This window comes from Centruroides sculpturatus, unplaced genomic scaffold (genome assembly GCF_000671375.1).
Source record: "Centruroides sculpturatus isolate CEXI.00-Female unplaced genomic scaffold, Cexi_2.0 scaffold1096, whole genome shotgun sequence".
NCBI classification, from domain to species: Eukaryota; Metazoa; Arthropoda; class Arachnida; order Scorpiones; family Buthidae; genus Centruroides; species Centruroides sculpturatus.
Window position 1 is genome coordinate 205,090 of NW_019385525.1, and position 21,935 is coordinate 227,024.

The 21,935-nt window shown below is 30.4% G+C and overlaps 1 protein-coding gene across 3 annotated transcripts in view; it reads right to left on the minus strand.

Annotated features, from left to right (window-relative positions):
- LOC111639810 (platelet-activating factor acetylhydrolase-like) overlaps positions 1-21,106 on the minus strand; it is a 42,183-nt gene extending 21,077 nt beyond the window's left edge. The window contains exons 1-2 of one of the 3 annotated variants that reach the window (XM_023385760.1): positions 20,971-21,106; positions 5,538-5,684 (exon numbers count right to left, since the gene is read on the minus strand). In XM_023385760.1, coding sequence (XP_023241528.1) covers positions 5,538-5,684; positions 20,971-21,039 — 216 coding nt within the window. In that variant the 5' untranslated portion in view covers positions 21,040-21,106. Of the gene's footprint in view, positions 1-5,537; positions 5,685-14,272; positions 14,309-20,970 lie in introns of those variants that run through there. The other 2 variants (XM_023385759.1, XM_023385761.1) reach the window with 2 other exon arrangements.
- Between the last annotated feature and the right edge of the window lie 829 nt (positions 21,107-21,935).

Consider the following 21,935-nt stretch of genomic DNA (forward strand, 5'->3'; position numbering starts at 1 on the left):
ACGACGTAACTCGAGGTACTGTATACCTGTATTATATTTATATGTCAATGAATTAATTAATCAGTTTTATTAAATTAGTTTAATCTCAAACTTTGGATTGTTTTTTTTTTCTTGTTTTAATTAACTGTCGTTTCTATTAGTAAGTCTTTCCCACTCATTTTTAATTACTGAATTCCATAAAACTAGAAAAATTAAATATATTGTAAAAAGAGTCTTTAGTAATAGTCCGTCGTTGGCCAATCTAACAATAATTAATGGAAATAGCGATTAATGTACGAAATTCATGTTTCAGTTTCTAGTTATTTAAAAAAAATGTAAGGTTTATGAAATAAATACTTTCCCTTTTGATTCTGAAAACTATTTAAATCTAAATGTTTTCTATTATCCTTGAAAGTAGTAATAAATTCTGCATTCAAAACTAAATAAAAAGATTACGACCTTCAAAGCATTTTATAAGAAAAAAAATCGTAATAAGGAAAAGTCAGATAATATAGATTAATAATTTAACTTTGCATTGTTTTTAAAACTTAAGAAAATAAATTCCTAATAATAAAGAAATTAAAATCCAGCCAAAAATTTGTGATAATACTTTTCTCTTTCTCTCTTTTCATTGCATTCCAAACTGTTATTTTTTAATTTATAATTATAAAAAATTTAACAAATAAATATAAAACATAAAAATATCACTCATAAGGAGCTAGCGTATTTAAAAAAAAAATTATTTCGTATGGAAAAGTTTATACAAAAACAAAAATTAATTGAAATACAGCATTCCAAATCATATTATCAGAAACACATTTTTGTTATTTTCTATTGGCCAATTTTACCTGGAATTTCTTCACTGATTGTCAAATGCGTGAATGAGAAATGTTTAGTATGACGTCAATTAGCCCCTCTGAAGTTCAAGGTTACGAGACTTGCATGCAACTTGTGAAGCATTCTTGTTACAATGATAGAATCTAAAGATGTGATGAAATTTTTTCGGTGAAAAAAATTCCCGAAATAACTTAATTACAAAACAGGTCTCTTTACTTGGAATTAAAAGATGATGTCACGATGTATAAGGAGCAATGCTTTCTTAAAAATTCATCGAGGAAAGATTTTTAATTACTGCTGAAATGTAAACGAAAGTAAATAATATAGTCCATATGTGTCACTCTTCGGTGACAATTTTGTCTAAAAATTAAATAGATAAACCTAGAATGCTATTTTTAATACTCATAGATTTAAAAAACCTTACCACCAAGGTGGTGTTGGAAACGAGTAAAATTTATATTTATAATAATATAATACATTTTGTCAGATTTGAAATTATTGGAGCGTAATTTGTATACAGAATGAACATTAAATCAAAACGTGTCACAAAAAAAAAAAAATGATTGTAATATCAGAAAATGTTTCTCTCAAAAATTATTGTTCTCTTCACAAGAACTTGCTCACCTTCAGTGGTTTTTGTTTCTTTTTTTACAGGATTATTTTTAAAAGAAACTTGCCTACAGCTCGTTATAAATTACTCGGAAAAAAGAAAGAAAAAAAGTTTGAGATTAGACAATATTTTTGTTGTATTAAACCGAACAATTTTAATTATACAAACTAATATACGAATAAAAAATTGTGTGATTTCTATGCAAACATACAAAACACGGAATTTTATTTATAAGGGTAAATCTTAGTGTAAAATATTGTGAGAAATAATTAATAATGCTAATCGAAATAACCATTTTGATATTTTTCTTTTCACGCGTTTTATAACACAATGTCCACGGTCTACTTTAAAATAAGAAATTCTGTCGAATATATATTGTATTGTATTGTATTTTAACAATTCAAGCCAACGGAATTTATCACTCAAATTTTCACAGATGAAACATGTTTCAGCTAAACGTAATTTCAGATGACGTTTATGAAACTTGAAACAAAATTCTAACATTTACAGAAATACAATTTTAACGAGCAATTATTTATTATGACATCGTCACAATGCTGGGCTACGATTTTTAATCATATTTTAAATTATATAAAATTTAAAATATATTCTCTCCTATATATTCTAAAATATATTCTCTCCTAATATATATTCTATTTTTAAAACCCAAACCGTTTGGGTTTTAAAAAAATCCCTTCATTCGTTTCCACTGGTAAAATGTATATGCGTTTACTCTACTTACACTTAGCTTAATTGAAGAAACAGTTTCGTGGATTTTTATATGCGGAAACGCAAGGTCGCACGTTTAATTAATGTAGGCTTCTCCGTTGAATTTACTAACCACGCAAATATTATACAGGAAGATACTTAGATATGGAATTATAAATATAATATATTCATTTAAATATTTTCAAAATGATTCTAATCTAATTTATACATATTCAATTTCCCGTTCAATTTGCTTTCCTTTAATCAGATTGTTTTTATGTACGGTAATGCACAACATTATTACCATACGCATCGTCAGTGGGGTCTATGGGTCTGTATATCCCCTTTTCTGCCGTGTAGAGTTATATCATAAGGTTGAACTCTGATTGATTTAATACTTGTTTAACGATAAAATACTATATTTTTAAGATTAAATTTTGTTTTTATTATATAAATTATTTATTAATAACGTGATGAATAGTGATCTACACCTAGATCAGAGGGTTCCCAATATATACGTATATAAAGATTTTTTACAATTTTATATAATTTGTAAAATATATTAAATTCTATTGTTAAAATGCGTTAATACGACAATTTCAAGCGTATTTGATGAAAATTAAATTTTTAACGAATTCTTAAAGATATGTGACTGCATCCCTGAGAGAGTTCATTAACATGTATTGTAATGACCTGCCTAGATAGCAACATGGTCCACTACACCCTGCATCCTGCGGTTACGATCTTTACTGCCAGGGATATGCAATTTTTCAGGCGTTACTGTACACTACCAACATAATGACTGACTCCATAATATGTACTGTACATACTCGAAATGTCCTAATGGTTCTCTATGCACAGCACGATAATCCCCTACCATAATACAGTATATACTATTTTCACTGCTCTAAATCAAAGATACAAGCACAACTTATGCACCAAGCTCATTTGGATACCGGCACACAAAGGCATCACTATTAACGAACAAGCAGACAAATAGATCTCCGCATCAATACCATTATCAGTTGCGCAAGAAACAAATCACTACTAACAGACTACTTTCTATACACCCGTAAAATCAACAAAATCGACCAATGTAGGCATTGTTCAGAAACACAGACTCTTTAATACATCGCCTTGATGAATGTTCCAAATTCGCCCACATCCGGGAAAAAATCCTATTTAATGAGATTAAAAAATAATAATCGTTTATTTTGTTTAGATTATCTAAAATTAAAACCGATTTATATCTTTTTGAACACCTTGACCACATATTTTGACGAATACAAGAAAATCTACAACTACTAGTAACGCCAAGGTGAATTTCCAGCACACATTAGTATCTAACGAGATAGCTAAGTTTAGCTGTCGCCCAACAACAAGAAAAAGAAGAAAAAAAATCTTCCCAATCTTAAGCGAGATAGTTCGATTGAAAAACTAGATCAGCAAAAACGCAGACGACGAGTTACTGTGCACATTGACCGAATCTGTTAAAACACGCGATACAATGTTTCCGAACATTTTTGTGTTGCTAAAATAATTCCCACAACATCATGTAAATGTGAAAGGTTAGCCAGCATGTTGAGAAGAATGAGTAATTACATGAGAGTGACTGAACGTCTCCTTACAGAACTGACCCTACTTTATTGTCATTAAAATTTTTATGTCGACATTGCATTCGAAGATGATGCAGTTAGATATGTTGTAGGCAATTAAAGGTTCTTTTGAAGATATTAAACGTTATTTTGTAATACAGTATGCTTAATTTGTTGTACAAAATACTTATTTCAGTAGATCCCATGGAAATTTTATGACGACACGCTTGGTTACGCATCTACTGTACAGTTCAACTCCAGTACAGTACATTACAACTTTTACGTTTACAGTGACACGACAGCAACGTATTTGTAGTCATAAACCGTTAGCACAAACATCCAGAACTCAGATTGCAGACTCACGTTGATCATAATTGCGGCGAATGTATAAATGTTTACAAGTTTATACATATTAAAATATTCTTTTACTAAACAACGAAAATTTCCTGTATTTAATTAATTTTATAACAATGAATAAGTAAATGAAAAGAGTACAATAATTCCGAATAAATTGTATTTATTCATATTACAGAATGATTCGCTTTTATAATTCATAATATATATTTAATTTTTTTAATAAGTTAAAAATTTAACTCTTAAACAAAATGGGTAAATATAAAGAGCAAATATTTATTGTGACATCGTCACAATGCCTGGCTGCAATTTTTTACAATGCTCTCTCTCACTTCAAATTAGTACTGTAGTGTTTTGCTCCTGTACATAATACTTTTCCGTTAGTAATGAAGTCATGCAGGTCATCTATCTAACATCTTTCGGGTGAAAATTTTGAATAAATAACGTAACTTCTGGTTTGCATGGGAAGTTTATATATAGTTAATCGGGGCTTCATGCTCCTAAGGTTTACATATCTGGTCACATCTTTAATCTATCTAACTCCGTTCTCGACATTAAGGAAAGACAGTCAGATGGACGGACGGACGACAGTGGGAATTTATAAGGTCTACAAATTTTTCAAATTGCAGCCAAATTATTAAAATAACTAAACGAGAATAAAGGCATTGCTCTATGATGAAATTCATGTAAATTATAGTCATGAAGATTGACTACGTATAACCACGTTTATTCTTAAATTAATATACAATGTAAGGATTGTTTACTTCGATTTGTATGGCTCAATTTCGCATTATCAAGATAAACGATTTAGTAGAATTATTTATATCGTACAAAATTACAAATGATAAAGTAAAATACTTTAAAATTACTTTCATTTAATAATAATTTAGAAAATTACATAAAATTATCCGCGAGGCAATAAAATATAAATTGGCATAACAATTATTATTTTAAACCGGAAAATTTTATAAAAATCTACTAGTAGACCTTAGTATTTGACATAAAAATGGTTTAAATTATCAAATATACTATTTAGGATAAATAATTAATTCTATATTATCGTATAGCATTCATTGTTTTTTGAATTTATCTAAAATATTATAACGAACTTCTATTCTTTATAAATTTTTATATATGTTAATAATTAAGTGTAGAGAACGTTATAAAGTTCATATCAGATTTAATAACGCTACATTTATCACCGGAATTTGCTAACATAATATTCTCATTTATAAAATTTAAGTGATATTAATTTTTATGTAAGTTAAATTATTTAAGTGCTGCAAATAAACACTTGTACAAAGACTCGTGTCATTTGTTTCGAAATTTATTATTGAAAGTTAATAAGTAAATAAAACAAAATTTAATATAATATATAAATATAAATTATTATAAACAATTAATATAATATTAAAAGAAATTTTAGTATAAAAATCAACAGATAAATTACTTACAATAGTTCCAATTTCGACGCAGGGATAATATAAGCGGATAAAAGAGCTCCTGTTCGAATATCCTGTCATTATATCGATACAACCAACAGTGTAAGGACCCTTTGGCAGGGGAGTATGCCGTTTTCCTCCATGCTTTAAGCTGGACATCTTTAAGCGATAATACAGTGTATAGAATATTTCCTCGATTGGAATATAGATAATATATATCAGTCTGACTGAAGGTCATTTAGTTAGCAACCGGTAACAACCAATGATACGCGGAGTAAGAGAGATAAATTAATATCAACGGGAAAGTTTATTCGTACGTAATTTTTATTTATATCTACGTAATTTATATCCACATGTTTTGAATAAAACTGTTTTTAATGTCTTATTTTATTTTAATAATTTTTAGTATTGATAGAATAAATTTGATTAATTAAAGAATTAGTTAAACTTTCTGAAATAATGAAAACGAGTTTCCGGAAAATAGAAGATTTGGAAAATAATTGAAGGGACTAATCATAAAAGAAGTAACATCACATTATCCACGGTATCAATTTACTTTTAATTAAAGTACTTTCGCTTTCGAGAAGAAAAACTTTATCAGTTAACATTTGGAACAAAAAAATAATAAACTGCGTTCTGAAGACAATTTAAATTTAAAAGAAATAAATGAGATGTAAAATTAGCAGCGATTGTTTTCTTTTTTTATTATTATTACCTAGTACAATAGAGTTCCGGAAACTCTACTCACGATATTCCGTAAAACTTGTCGTGTTTTTAAAAAATACACACAATGTACAGCAATTTTTATCGCTAACGCTATCGCTATCAATGTAACTGAACACTAAGGTTAAATAAGTTATCGTTTCCACTGGCAACACTTGATACTAATATCAATTCAACGTACTAACAAAGAATATAACCCTCTTTCCAAGATGCCACTGCAAAATGCAGGACGCGAATGTAGTTACCGAATAATCAATACTTTTTATATTAAAACTTAACTACAAATAAAAATAGTCTCTATTGGCACGTATATTTCGTATTAAATAAAAATATTGGCACGTATACAAATAAAAATAGTCTCTATTGGCACGTATATTTCGTATTAAATAAAAATATTGGCACGTATACAAATAAAAATAGTCTCTATTGGCACGTATATTTCGTATTAAATAAAAATATTGGCACGTATACAAATAAAAATAGTCTCTATTGGCACGATAATTTCGTAGTATATTATATGTGTAAATTCAGATATTTACACATATAATATACTACGAAATAATCATAAATGACGGATTTTTCGTATTTCCGCTATGCCGTAAAACTCGTCATTTTCGATAACTCGTCACCATCTCAATCCACATTAAGTCGAGTTTGTCGACTCTACGTATCAAATTGAAAATTACGTTTTTCTTTTATCTCAATATTCTTTAAAGAAATTTATTATTAATTAATTAAAATTATGTAAAACTTGCCTTTTAAGACTAATTCATGCAATGTTTCTATATTATAACTTTCATCCAAATAGAATTGTCATTTCTTGTCAGAGGGAAGTATAGCTCTCTCCAAACTTTTGTACGATGAAAAAGAAAGAATGCTAAGTTTCAAATGTCCATTTATTTTTTAAAATTTAAATTGTTTATTTTCTGAACGCAATTGCTCGATTTCATTGTTTATTCCGAACGTAAAAACATATGAAGTTTTTCTTGTTGAAAACAAAAGTACTTAATTAAAAATAAATTTGCATCATGGATAATGTGATGTTAGTCTACTTCCTTTTTGATTAGTTATTTTCCAGGAGTTAAAGTAAGAAAGTTATGAGTTAATATATTAAAATTATATTAAAATTTTATATATATATCTATAGCCTATATATATATATATATATTTTAAATTCGAATAAAAACCAAAATTCTTATTGAAAAACGAAAACAATTTTATGTATAGTTCATTACGAATTTTGCTTCAAAACTTTTTTTCCAATTATGTTGGCATGAAAAGTATCGCGTAAAAGAATTTTTATTGTTCCTCGTAGTGGGTTCTGACAATTCAAAATGTCTCGAATATTAAATTTAGTAAAACATAAATTCGAATTACTTCTTTTTAATAAACAGTGAATAAATTGCGTATTTAATCAATCTATTATTATTTTAATTAGAAACAAAACAGAAACGCAACTACTAGTACAGCCACTACGCATGATTCTAGATTGGTAGATACATAGAAATATTTCAAGGAAAGCGATTAGTATAAAATATTAACTGTAATTGTACGTCTCAATATTTTCTAACTTCTAATGTTTATATTCTCGTGTGCGCGAACAAAGAGAAAAATCAAAAACAGTCACGCCACCTTGCGATAGAAATTAGAGAGAGAAGCTAAGCCATCAATCTAGAATCTCGTTACCCGACCATTAGCGAACCGAGAGAGAAGAAAATCACAGCCATTAGGACTCATGAAGTTTTTAACTCGGACTGCGGTCATTAGAAGACTTCATGTCACACGACCGCAAACTACGTTAACAGCAAAAGGTAATTCGGTTTGGTTGTCTTCCCTCTAACCAGAATGACGCTATTCTCTCTTGATTGAAAATGCTCGAAAACAAAAAAAAAATTCGATTCTCCAAACATTGTTTTCTTTGTAATATTGAAATTAAATAATCGATCCAATAAAACGGATCGTTCGAAAAATTACTATGAAAACTGATTCGACTTTTATATGATACCCGGTACCCAAAAATCACTCATTTCGCATCTAAAACTTAAATTTAATATTTAAATTATTTATATTAAAACTAGGTAATATTTTCCATTCGGTTTTAAGTTTCGAATACTCTTCGTATAATGAATATTTTTATAAATAAAGTATAAATTCAATGATGATAAAATTCTATAAATATGTTCATCAATCTGTTAACAAAAATAACAATAATTACAGTTGCAGAAAAGTTGTAATTTTAATTATAAAAATTTTATTTTTAAATAATTTAAATTTTTAAACACTTTAATTTAATTTTGATATCCAAAAATACGTATTACTTTATAACTTCATCCCGGATGTGTAAATTAAACAGATGAATTACTCATTAAAAATTTTAATTAACGATATTTGTTAAATATGATATAAACATAAATAAATATTAAAATTCTATCAATCACCTTAGGCTGGCATAGAGGTCAATGTCCATTGAACTTACCTGAGGACGAATAGTCCCTTTGACTACATCCAAACAATCGCTGGTTACAGATGGTCGGAAAGCCAGTGGGGTTTTTTTGATGGCCAAAGAGATTGGAAGAACAATTGTTCCCTGTCCGAGATATATTGGAAAAGAGTCAGACTGGCTATCCGACGCTATAAGCCTAGTAGGAAATAAAAAAAAAAAAAAAAAAAAAAAAAAAAAAAAAAAAAAAAAAAAAAAAAAAAAAAAAAAAAAAAAAAAAAAAAAAAAAAAAAAAAAAAAAAAAAAAAAAAAAAAAAAAAAAAAAAAAAAAAAAAAAAAAAAAAAAAAAAAAAAAAAAAAAAAAAAAAAAAAAAAAAAAAAAAAAAAAAAAAAAAAAAAAAAAAAAAAAAAAAAAAAAAAAAAAAAAAAAAAAAAAAAAAAAAAAAAAAAAAAAAAAAAAAAAAAAAAAAAAAAAAAAAAAAAAAAAAAAAAAAAAAAAAAAAAAAAAAAAAAAAAAAAAAAAAAAAAAAAAAAAAAAAAAAAAAAAAAAAAAAAAAAAAAAAAAAAAAAAAAAAAAAAAAAAAAAAAAAAAAAAAAAAAAAAAAAAAAAAAAAAAAAAAAAAAAAAAAAAAAAAAAAAAAAAAAAAAAAAAAAAAAAAAAAAAAAAAAAAAAAAAAAAAAAAAAAAAAAAAAAAAAAAAAAAAAANCACTGTATATATATATATATATATATATATTTTAATCAAGTAAAGTTATATGGATGAACAGATGAAGAACAATTACAAATTCTAATTATTCCATCAATTTTATACAAAATAGAAAAGCACAATTTACTGATCATCAAGCGAAAGTTCAAAGTTTTATTTTATTTTGAGATAAGAGAGCGAGAATCTTAATATTTGATAGAAAATAAACAATGATTTTTGTGGTGTTTTTGTTTCGGATAACTGAATAGTTATTAGTCTTTTATCTATTAAACACTACAGGACAGCTTTTTGTAGAAATTCTACAAAATGAATTTTGACACCACCAGTCCTCAATCATGAAATGCAGTAAAAAATTCTTTATTCAAACGTATTCAATTGTCTTGAATGATCTAAGAGAATTAGGGGCCGTCCATAAATTACGTAAGGGTGATTTTGGCCATTCTAGACCCCCATCCACCCCTGTGTAAGAAACTGTAATATTTTCTTTGATCCTTCCTTTTCTTCTCTATCTTACGTAATATTTAGGTATGATTTTAAAGAAAGATTTTAACAAAAAACATTTTTTTAATGAAACCTTAATAATATTAGATCCAAAATATATAATAATTAATTAATATGTACTATTATTTATAAAAGACTTTATGTGAACAAATTTAAAAATATAAAATTTAATGAATTCAAATGAACAATTTATTTTAAGAACTTTATTTTTTTTTTTAATTATTAACAATCTTTTCATTATCATCATCATTAATCAACGTCATAATATTCATTTTTCTATTAATTTTAATTTTCACAAAAGGATGCAAAAGAACTTTGACAGATCGACTAGATAGTAGGCCTACACGTGTAAACAAAAACACCATACCAAAAAAAAAAAAGACAAGAGAGAAGAGATAGACCACCAGTGGTGATATTCAGCGGGTTCGTAGAGGTTCGGCCGAACCCGTTGTTAGTTTAACATTTTCAAAGTTTTCCGAACCTTGTTAACACGCGTAACATTTCTCAGTGTTTTTGTTTCTTTTAAAAAAATATATTAAAATATACGTATTATACTCTGTAACACTACTAAACTAGAGCCTTATACCCCTTGGTGCGACCTCCCTCGACTGTTTCAATCTCGACTGACTCAAGAGAGTTCTTGAAACTAGATCCACTGACAGAGATTCCACAATCCCACGCGCGCGAGAAAATACAAGATGGCTGTGGAACACGTGTCGGGCTATCGTCAGCGAAATAAAAAAGATATTGTATTTCGAGAGACAATGACATCTGTCTATTATTAGATATATCGCAAGAAAAAGTATTGTATTTATTTCTAACCAAAACTTCCATTTTGTTTGTCGGTGTTCGTGACTTATGTCAGTTTTATCATCGCGTGTAATATATATCTCTTTTATTTATGTGAGTATCTTAAAGTCAGTTTTTGCGCCAATGTTGCTAATGTACCATTTGAGCGAAAAAAATTGTTAAGGAAAAATTTTCTGTTAGCGAACCCTTTGTTAAATATTTCGAATATCACCACTGGAAACCACCACGTGGCCTTTCGTCCACGATAANGTGTAGAGCGTGAGTCTGCGAGCGTTATTATTCTATCACGTCACACGAGATGGCATTGGTACAACGAGCCTTCTAAATAGAAACCGCCAAATTCAAGCCAAATTCAAAACTCCTCCGCTCAACGAGCTCAAAAAATAAGAATATTATGTAAGAGGATATCTATTACCCCTACCCCTGAGTCAAAAATCTTTGACCCTAACCACCCAAAATACCTTACGTAATTTATGGACGACCCGTTACATTCGAAATTATATTCTAAAAGAACAACGCCAAAGCAGTTTTTCTAAAACATATTTGATCTAACGGAACGAATTTGATGGAACAAACTTGATTTTGAAGGCCCATATCAATAATAAACATGTATTTATTTTAGTTTGTTTATTTAAGTATATAAATAAATAGCACAGATTTTACTGTATATAACAGGACTCGCATGGTACTGAATATTTTATAAGGTTTTTCTGAAGGTTTCCAGTTTGAATCGACTTTTTTAACACAAAAAATCTCTGCATTTTGAAAAATTTTCCTGTTCAGACAGATTTCCATTTTAAGATTTTGTTTCGGAACAGGTTTTACTGTGTGTAAATAATAGTATGAGATCCGCGGGATCGTTTTTAATTAATATAAAATATCATAAAATTCTCTCCTCGATAATAAAATATTTTAAACACAAAGGATGTACATTTTTCCTTTCCGAAAAAGGGAGGAAACGAACTTCCTTTCTGTTACCGACTTGAGCTACTCATTGTCCCATGCAGATGAGCCAGCCGTCCTTATAAAAAGGGTTGGATTTCCCGCCTTCGCGTGCAGTTCCCCGAGGTAGGACGTGCCACATACTAGAAAGGTTGCGGCCGAAGTTTTCATCTCTCAAACGTGAACGTCGAACGTCGAGCACAGCTTACAAGATTGCGACGCTTGATGTTCGGCGTTCATGTTTGAGAGATGTTGAAAACTTCGGCCGCAACCTCTCTACTATTTGAGGAGTTCCCTGAAGATAAGAAATGGCCACGTAAGCATCGATCTCCGTACGTATAGAAATAATCGCCTCTCATGATATTGAAGATCCCATTATAGAAGACTACGACTACGATCACGACTTCGGTTCGATTTAGTATAATTTCTTATGAATGTAAAAACTCTCTCTCACGCGAGTTAGGAAGCTTTCATATCTTGGTTTATTTTAATCTTATTCCATTAAATATTTTGTTATTTGTTTATAATATGTTCTCCTTAATGACTGAAATCCGCGCAACCAGCCAATCCACTAATTCGCGACCCTCCTAAACGAAATTCCTCACAACGCGTGATAGCCCGCGTAATTGACTATCTGGTGTCAGGAAAACAACTTCCAGGGTTTCCTTACAGACCCTTGTTCATTTATGACTTTCTTAAAAAGCCATCCGACGTTAAAGTGAGCCAATCTCACGATTGTGTGTCAATAAGCGACATAGAGTTAAAGTTAACAATTCTATGCTCTCGACTTCTCACAATAACATTTAAAATGACATTCAGTACTGCTATGCAGCAACCATGATTCCGGTCTCTGCTATTTTGACGATTCGGACTTATAAAAATATAGAAGATCTAATCAGGAAGTAACCAAGAGAAAAGAAGGAAATAGTAGCCAGTGACATAAGAATAGAGTGCACAGTGATATAATTTAGGTCCCCTCTATAATATAAACAAAAAGATAAGTAGAGATGCAAGAAGGAATCCCACTATATACGATTATTTCGTAACGACAAAAGGACTATTGATACATCCTGTGTTCCAGGAGTTTACAATATACAGGGATAGCAGGAGAGTAACGATTTATATTATATACGGTATACTTTGAAGTCATTAGCAGCGAGAATCAAAGAACAAAAATTGGGGACCGATTGGGGATCGGTATTTGGTCTTGATTCCTTTGGACAGAAACCGGGTTTCTGTCCAAAGGAATCAAGCTAAAATAATACAACGAGTACAAAGGAGATAACAAATACGCAGAAACCTGACACGTTTACAAGACAACGATGAAGCAGCAGGCAATTTAAATATTATATATTTTAATTTGTTTATTTATTATTGACATGGGCCTTCAAAATCAAGTTTGTTCCATCAAATTCGTTCCGTTAAATCAAATATGCTCTAGAAAAACTGATTGCCGTTTGTTCTTTTAGAATGTAATTCCTTTAGATGATCATTTAAAGCAATTGAAAACGTTCGAATAAAGAAATTTTACTGAATTTCATGGTTGTAAGGTTGGCAGCTTTACAAGTGCAGATCCTGTAAGGTTTGTTTGTTTTATTAAGTTATAGCAACGCAACACTCGGGCGATCTGCCTAGGGGGAATGCCTTCCGGGAGGTCTTTTCAAGGGTAACTGGCCCCTATTCGAGACGTTACGGACGTGGAGAAAACCCGGAAAACTCCACATGACCAACCCGTGGCGAGGCGCAAACCCAAGATCGGACTCCCGGTGTTCGGAGAAGGACCGCTTGGTCACTGGTTAGCCCAGTTCCTGTAAGAATTAAGAAGTTGAATTAAGTTAGAAAAAATGGCTTTTATATCACTTGTTCAATATGAAACAAATTGCGTGTGTAATATTTTTTATCTTTATTGGCTACTAAGCAATATAAAATACAGTTTACAATTAGTTTAAACCATAAAAACCAGTAGTTACCGTGTTATGATAGAATATGAAAGGAAAATATTTGGACTAAAAATTCTAGTTTTACGCAATAAAAAAATATTTACATATTACAAGATAATATTATGAAAAATTGTGTTTCCTTATGAAATGCTTGATAAAGAATTATTCAGTTTTTGTTAAGCATTTCATAAGGAAACACAATTTTTCATAATATTATCTTGTAATATGTAAATATTTTTTTATTGCGTAAAACTAGAATTTTTAGTCCAAATATTTTCCTTTCATATTCTATCGTAACACGGTAACTATTGTTTTTTTAAAGATTAAATTAAACATCTATAATCTATTGTATATTAAGCAAGATTTATGTGTAAGAGATATAAAAGCTATATTTTATAACTTATTCTCAAATGTTCTTGGATACCATAACTCAGTACCATAACTAGGCTGGTGCAACGGATGTAAGTACAGGCACAGGGCCCAAGAGGAAATGAGGCTCTGAAATGGAGTATTAAATAAACCAGCAACGAGTTGTTGAACTTTCCCGGCAAAATCGTGCCACATACTAACATTCATTAACACAGAAATTACCCCCGAATTTGGGTCATTGGGGGGGGTCATTTTTTTGACCGATCGCTATACTTTCCCTCTGTTATACTGCATATAGCTATTGCTGGCACTTACTTGGAACTTGAGTGATTCCATTTCTCTACTTAAAAAGAATATAAGGCGCTCTACGTGGAGTAAAACAGATTCCATTCAAAATTCTTTTATGCCTTTAGTCTTCATTAGACTCGTTTTCCGACTAGAATGTAGTTATATGCTTTTTTCTGTGTTCCGATGAGTGCGTTGTTGCAATTCACTCAAAGCGTTGTTTTGTAACCAAATTTTTCGGAATTTCATATGACGGTGCTCCGTCTGCATAGGCCAACAAAAGGATATATTAAATAATGCCTTCGCATTACAATAAATTCCAAGCCTCAAAATACCATCAAATGATTGACAAGAACGTTTTATCTCCTCTTCAGCCTCAGTTCTTTGTATGCACTATACACTGTCACTCCCTCTCCACAAGTCCATCGTCAATGGCCATCCAAATAAAAGGCAAATCACAATATAGGCCTGCAAATCTCCTTACGGGTCAAATCTTTTACGGTCAAATAATCCAGCTATTCTTATTTCCGCTACACTTTTCTGTCCATATCGCGCTAAAGTCGTTTTTTGTTCTCTGCTTCTCGTTCAAGTTTTTTCCTTCGGTTGTTCACTTTTCTTTACAACAGGGAAATGAACAACCGAATAGTTTGATTTAAATTTAAATTTGATATTTTTAAAAGAAAACCCGGCAAAACTCCACGTAACCATTACATTGGTCACGCACGAACCCAAAACCAGATTAGAATTTAGTGATTTTGTTCACTTGGTGGACAGCTCGTTTTCAATCAATTCGAACACAACCAAGTGATACACCATATTATTCTATTTTCACCGGATTATTCATTATAACAAAACATAATTCGGAATCAACCCACTATCTGAACAATCAATTTTCATTTTCCACTTCTTATTATAGGCGCTCCAACAATAGAAGGAAGATCACGAATTAGTGACCTTTTCATTACTTTCTAATCTCCGAAAGAACTCCCAGGCAAGAATATAAATTCCTGCCTGGGAGTTCTTTCGATACATGAAGTAAGTAATCGTCTTCGACCTCATATCTAAACTATCTACAATCCTCTTGTTTCGAAAAATTGACGATTAAATGTTTTCCAAAATAGCAGTCCAATTAGACTTCTCATACGTCTTTCAGAGTTTTATTTAAAGAGCAAATCAACTCAACTAAGGTAAAGTCTGTTCCTTGACTTCAAGCCCTCTTCTTTCTTCTCAGTGCTAGATTACTGCACTGAAAGACAGAATACTTAACAATCATTGAACAAATCTCGTTTTCTGTTACACATTACAGATTTAAAAGTATGTGAAACCATGTTAATAGTTTTAGTCGCTAATTGGTGTATTTTTACTTTTCCTGCTGTTATATATATGTATGGACCAAGATTTTGTTCACCCTCTTTGAAGCTTAATAACTTCCGTACCTTTTGTCGAATGTTTCTGAAATTTTGCAGGGAGGTTTATTTATTAGGGCGATTGATGCTATTAAAGTTTAGTGATTAAAGGTCACGGGTTTTTAAACTCTCTCTACCCTGTGGGCACTAAGAGAGCCTCTTTTAGCAAGCCCACTATGGGTTCGGCCAAGCCCACAATAGGGTGGCCGGGTAGTGAGGGACGGGGCCCGACATATAACCGGACAGACCACTCCCCGAAAACTTCTGAGAATTTTTTGACCCGTCCGGATTCGAACCCGGGTCTCCCAGAACGGTAGGCCGCTACCTTGACCGCTCGGCCATCCGGCTGTCTTAGGGTCGAGTGGATGGGAGATAAAGGGGTCGTATGTCATATCTCAAGTGAGGTCGGACTTAATGACAATTTTATTCGTTATTAGCATTTATAATAATTTGTAAAACCCATCCCTATCCTCAAAATTAAACTTATAATTTTAATTATTATAAAATAACAATAAAAAGTTTTTTAAAAATATAACAGATGACTCCACTAAAATTGTTAATGTTGCCGGGAAAGTTAAGTAACTCGTTGCTGGATTTTTTAATATTTATTTTGCAACAATGATACAATTAGGTTTAGTATGTTTATTTGTGTTATTTTTTTGTGTGTGTATGTAGCAAATAGTCATTTTTATACTATGTGCTGACTCGCGATGGTAAATACTATTAAGAAAGTCAAATTTCTGTTCTAATTGCACGTCGATCATAGTAATTCCGTTTTAATATTATAAATATACTATATTACTTTCCTGGCAGTTAAAGAATATAACAAAGGGAAAATATGGTAGTATTTTTTCAACCCTCGATTTTTTACATTTCTCCATATTTTGACACTTCAGGAGCCCAGAAATACAGACAATTTTGTAAGTTTTTTTATATGTGTTTGTGCATTTATCTTGCGTTATATCTCAGGACTGAATGAACCAGAAATTTTAAACACTTGGCAGATTCATTTCTATATATTGCGAATTGATGCTATTAAATTTTAATTAAAGGTTAAGGGGTGGGAAGATAAAGGGAGATTACATTTTCATAATAGATAAAATTGTTATCGATTAACCAATGTTTTAATTGTTAATATTTATGTTAATGAAGCCTAATTTTTTACATTCCTCTTTATTCTTTTCGCTCCGAGAACACTAAGAGGGCCTTTTTCTATACTCGTCGTGGATTCGGCCGGCCACACGTTACTATGAAAAATGGGGACGGCCAGATAATAAGGGGTTGGACCTGACATATTCAGGTCTGACTGACTGACCACCCGTGAAAAATTACTAGGAAGTTACTCGCCCGGATTCGATTCAGGATTCCTCAGAGCGATAGGCTAACGTCTCGGCCATCCGTATTCTTGGAGATTATAGTTTAGAATAATTGGCATTTACGTGGATCGTCATTTTGATAATTTAAAGTAAATAAAATTTAAATAGATCCCCATTTGAATTGATAACTCTGATTGGTCAAAATGAATTATTTTATTAAAATTATAATACTTTTTAATTAACTAAACTTTGTTTGTTATTAGTATCAAAATTGAATGAGTATAATGCTGTTTATCATCTTGTTTATACAGTATATTAAATTTCATAAATATTTTCATAAAGTTCGCTCAAAGTTTTACTACTCAAATTTTTTTTTTGAGGCTATCTCCACATCTTGTTTATAATATCCGACTTTTAGGCAAAAATAGGTCGAGTTGTAAATGGTTAAAAAGCCATTTGTATAGAATCAGTCGTTATTTAAACCATCACATTTTTTACTACCTGGCAAGATTATTACTAAGTGATTAGAATGTTTTCAAACACTCATATTATTCACCATAATTTGCTCATCTGTGTTTGGATTATTACAAAATTACCTTAAAAGAAAAACATTTACGATCTTTCAAGATTTAAAAATTCAAGTATTCAAGTTTTTGATAATAAAAACGATAACTTTAACTTTACAGGGGTGAAATTTATAGAGTCAATTTATAGTCCAACTGCAGCGTGGTGATGACGTTAGTGGAGTTCATAGAATTCTACGTTCGCTATTCTCAGCTCCGATACACGTCGAATTATAAGTGACTGGCCACACAACAGCAAAGTTGAACGACATTTAATTTCGAAATTTGATGCTAACGACACGCTGCTCCGTGCTGAATTAGCACTGACCAGAGTTTGACTTTGAACCTTGACTTGCTAGCGACCTTGAAACTCCATGTTAGACTATAAACAGGATTTTATTCAGAAGCTGGGGGGAGGAATAATCGTAGAACAGGATGCATTATGAAATGAGATGCTATCTAGTGAGATTTGTTAAATAAAACATTTTTGTAGTGTTAATAAAAATCAAGAAATAATTTTATTACACAAACCAATTTTCCATCATGAATAAGGAAATGTGTAATTTCTAAATTGATTCTTAGTATAAAATATTGTTATAAATAATTATGCTAATCGAAATAACCATTTTGATATTTTTCATGATTTTTATAACACAATGTCCACGATCTATTTTAGAATATGAAATTCTGTTGAATATATGAAATACTGTATTTATTTTATCATTCAAGTCCGCGAAATTTATTTATCACTCAAATTTTTGCATGCAAATAATAAATAATTTCGGATGACGTTTACCAAACATGAAATAAGAATTTTCACTTATAATTTTATGTTTATAGAAATATAGTTTTAATAAAATGCAAAATTTTCGAAAATGGGATTGGAATATTTGATCATTTCTGTGAAAAAAGTCACGGTTTGAGTTCTAAAAATCCTTTACTCGTTTACAATGGTAAAATCTACTGTACAGTACATACATGCATTTGCTCTAATTACACTTAATCGCAGGGCAAATTACATAACTCATTATAAATTAGAATCATTTTAAAAATATTTAAGTGAATATATTAAATTTTCATTCCATATCTAAATATTTTTTGCTATATAATATGTTCTTATTTATTAAATTCAACGAAAGAACCTACAGTATATTAAACACTAACTGCTGTCCTTCATCAAGCAGTTATATAATATTGTATACTGTATACAGAAACACTAACATTAATATACATTTATAGTATAGCTTTTACGTATACTATTGATGCGTATCAATGGTTAGTAATTTTTATTTAATAATAATGCTTACAATATTTCCAAAATGATTTCCATCTCATTTGATACTTATTTTTGATGAATGAAACATTCATCAGGATGACCTTTTTATCCCCTTGATATTATATATTTATTATATTAGATTTCTATATATTAAATTTCTATAAAGAAAATATTTTTTTCTTTCACAAACATTTTATAATAGGTGTACTGTATTTTTGTCAGAGATGTTTCGAGTTGTTTATTAGAAGGTCGACGGTGACGTAAACAACTGTATAAAAGAATTTAAACATAGGGGTGAATTGGTTCATCGTCACCTTTGTCTTTGTCAGCATCATAACGTGACATGGTTCCGAATCTTTTTGTTAGAACACTGAATGAATACACGGAACGAGTGAAAGAAATACAGAATCAAACAGGGAGAGAAAAGGAAGAAAGATCATGACTGGATATTAGCAGTCGTAGAATGATTATCAGTCGGGATGAGAAGGGGCTGTCCATAAATGATGTCACACTGGAAGGGAGGGAGAGGGTTACGACAAGTCTGACAAAGTCGGACAAGGGAGGAGGAGTTGAAATTCAATGAACGTCCGTTTTATTTCATTAAATTTTATATAGTTTATACATTTTATTATTCGTTAAGTGAGAAAGGTTTCGAGGGGAATCGAGTTTTGTTGGATGTCCGGAGAGGGGAGGAGGTTGTGGAAAATTGGAGAAACTAGGACAGTTAGGGGAGGGAAAGTAAAAATTTGAAGAAAACTGCTTATGTAATTTATGGACAGCTCCGAAGAATAGCGATGTAAAGCCTGACGTCAGTTCTCCGTAAGTTTCACTAACGAATGGCAGAGGTGACCGCCCTGCAACGAAGCATTCCTAAAGGACGTTTAAAAGACGTTTACCTTGACTATATTAAACTTAATCTTTCCAGAATTATACAAATATTTTAGGTATTCTTTCTTTTCGACATTAAAATTAATCGTTATTTTTCACTATTATCCAATTTTTGTTTTTATTTTGCAACAAGTTTACTTTTTTGGATGAACCAGTTTTTTCTTTTTATATGGTATAATACGAAATTATTTGTTTACAAACGAATGCGTTAAATTCTAAATTATTTTCGTAGTTAAATAAAACGTACTTTCCTTAACGTTATTAATTTACTTAATTCTGTTACAAAAAATGATTAAGTAAATAATACCATAACAAGCTTATTGAATTTATCGTAGGAAAATTTTTATATTATCATTTGTAGAGGTAAAAAATTCAACTCCAACATAAATTTTGTCTAGATTTATTTTTANCATGCGTCAACAATTAAGTGTTGAGATTTATTTTAGAAACAAAGGAAGAGATTGTTGATTTTGCGAGGATATTCGATCGTCTCTTGTTTACCTGACCCGAGGGAGATGGAAATACCAGGTGGAGAAAAATGGATTTTTTCCACATTATAATTAACTGTATAATTAACTCCAGGATCTCACACTATTAATGCAATAAATTATTAACACTAATCGGCCGATTAATCGGTATCGGCCGATAATGCATGGCCGATTAATCGGTAATCGGTAATCGGCCATTTTGCTTATCGGTGCATCCTTACTAATAACCAGTAAAATCGTTATTAAGTTTGACCCTTTTAATCGCCCCCACCTCATAGAACCCTAACCACCAAAATTTAATAGCATCAATCGCCTAATAAACAAATTTCCCTGCAAAATTTCAGAATTTTCGACAAAAAACACAAGTTTGAAAGAGGGTGTACACACACACACACACTCACACTCACACACTAATATCCATACACATAGAAAACAAACTTTTCCTCCTTAGCATTTCGCGACGTTTTAAGGTGTCCTACGTCCAAAAATGTAAAAATCTTGGGGGTCATTTTTTTGATCGATCGTCGTACTTTCTCTCTGTTATACTTAACAGAACTGGGAAAGTAAAAATCAGTAATTTATAACAGATAATTTTATTGTTAATTTTTAATTGAATAATTTTAGAATTTATTCATAAAACTAAGTAAATTTTGGGACCCGCATCATTAAATTTTATATAATCATCTCACTAAATCCTGATATAAACGTTATAACTTTTTTCTAGATCTAAACTTTATCGATATAAACGAAATCGTAAAAATTTAAGACGAAAATAATTAAAAAAAACTTACAATAGTTCCGGTTTCGACACAGGGATAATATAAGCGAACAAAAGAGCTCTTGTTCGAATATCCTGTCATTATATCGATACAACCAACAGTGTAATGACCCTTTGGCAGGGGAGTATGCCGTTTCCCTCCATGCTTCAAGTTGGACATCTTTGTGATACTATACTCGTATTTAGTATTTCCTCGACTTAAATACGAATAACATGCTGTAAATCAGACTGAAGGTCACTTTTTGCCGTCAAACTAGCAACCACTAATGATAAACAACGTGATTTATATAATTAATTATGATTAAAGCTAAGGCTTAATTAGTATGATTTATATTTATACCGACGTAAAATGGAAAAAATAAAACTGTTTTAATAAGTTTAGTATTTATTAATGATCGATCTGCAGAATAAATCCAAGTAAATAATTATAGTAACACTTTTTAAAATATCGTAATTTAAAAAAGTTTCCGGAAAATTCAATAGAACAGTTTGATGGGATACGGTAACACCACACACGGATGATCTACTAAGGGGGGATTGCCTCCCGGGAGTACTTTTTAGGGTAGGGGTCACCAAACTACGGCCCGCAAGGTCAGCTTATCCGGCCCGCTGCCACACTGTGCCACAAATGAGCTAAAATATAATTATTTATATGGAAATATAGACTGTAGATAAACTTACACTTATTTTAATTTTTTCTATTGATACATTGGAGTAATTTTGGCATTTTTACTTACTATCTGATTTTTACATCTGACAGTAATATAATTTTTAGGAAAATCAGTGAAATAAAAAATTCGGCGACTTTTTGCAACTTTGGATATCGCTTTTTAATATACCTGCAATGAAGTTTCTAAGAAAAGCGATTACGAGCTTGCTGAAGCGATCGTGTTGGTGTATTGGTAAATAAATATGTCCCGTGACTGTTTAAAAGAATTTTTAAAGATATACGAAAGTGAACCATGCCTTTGGCATGTT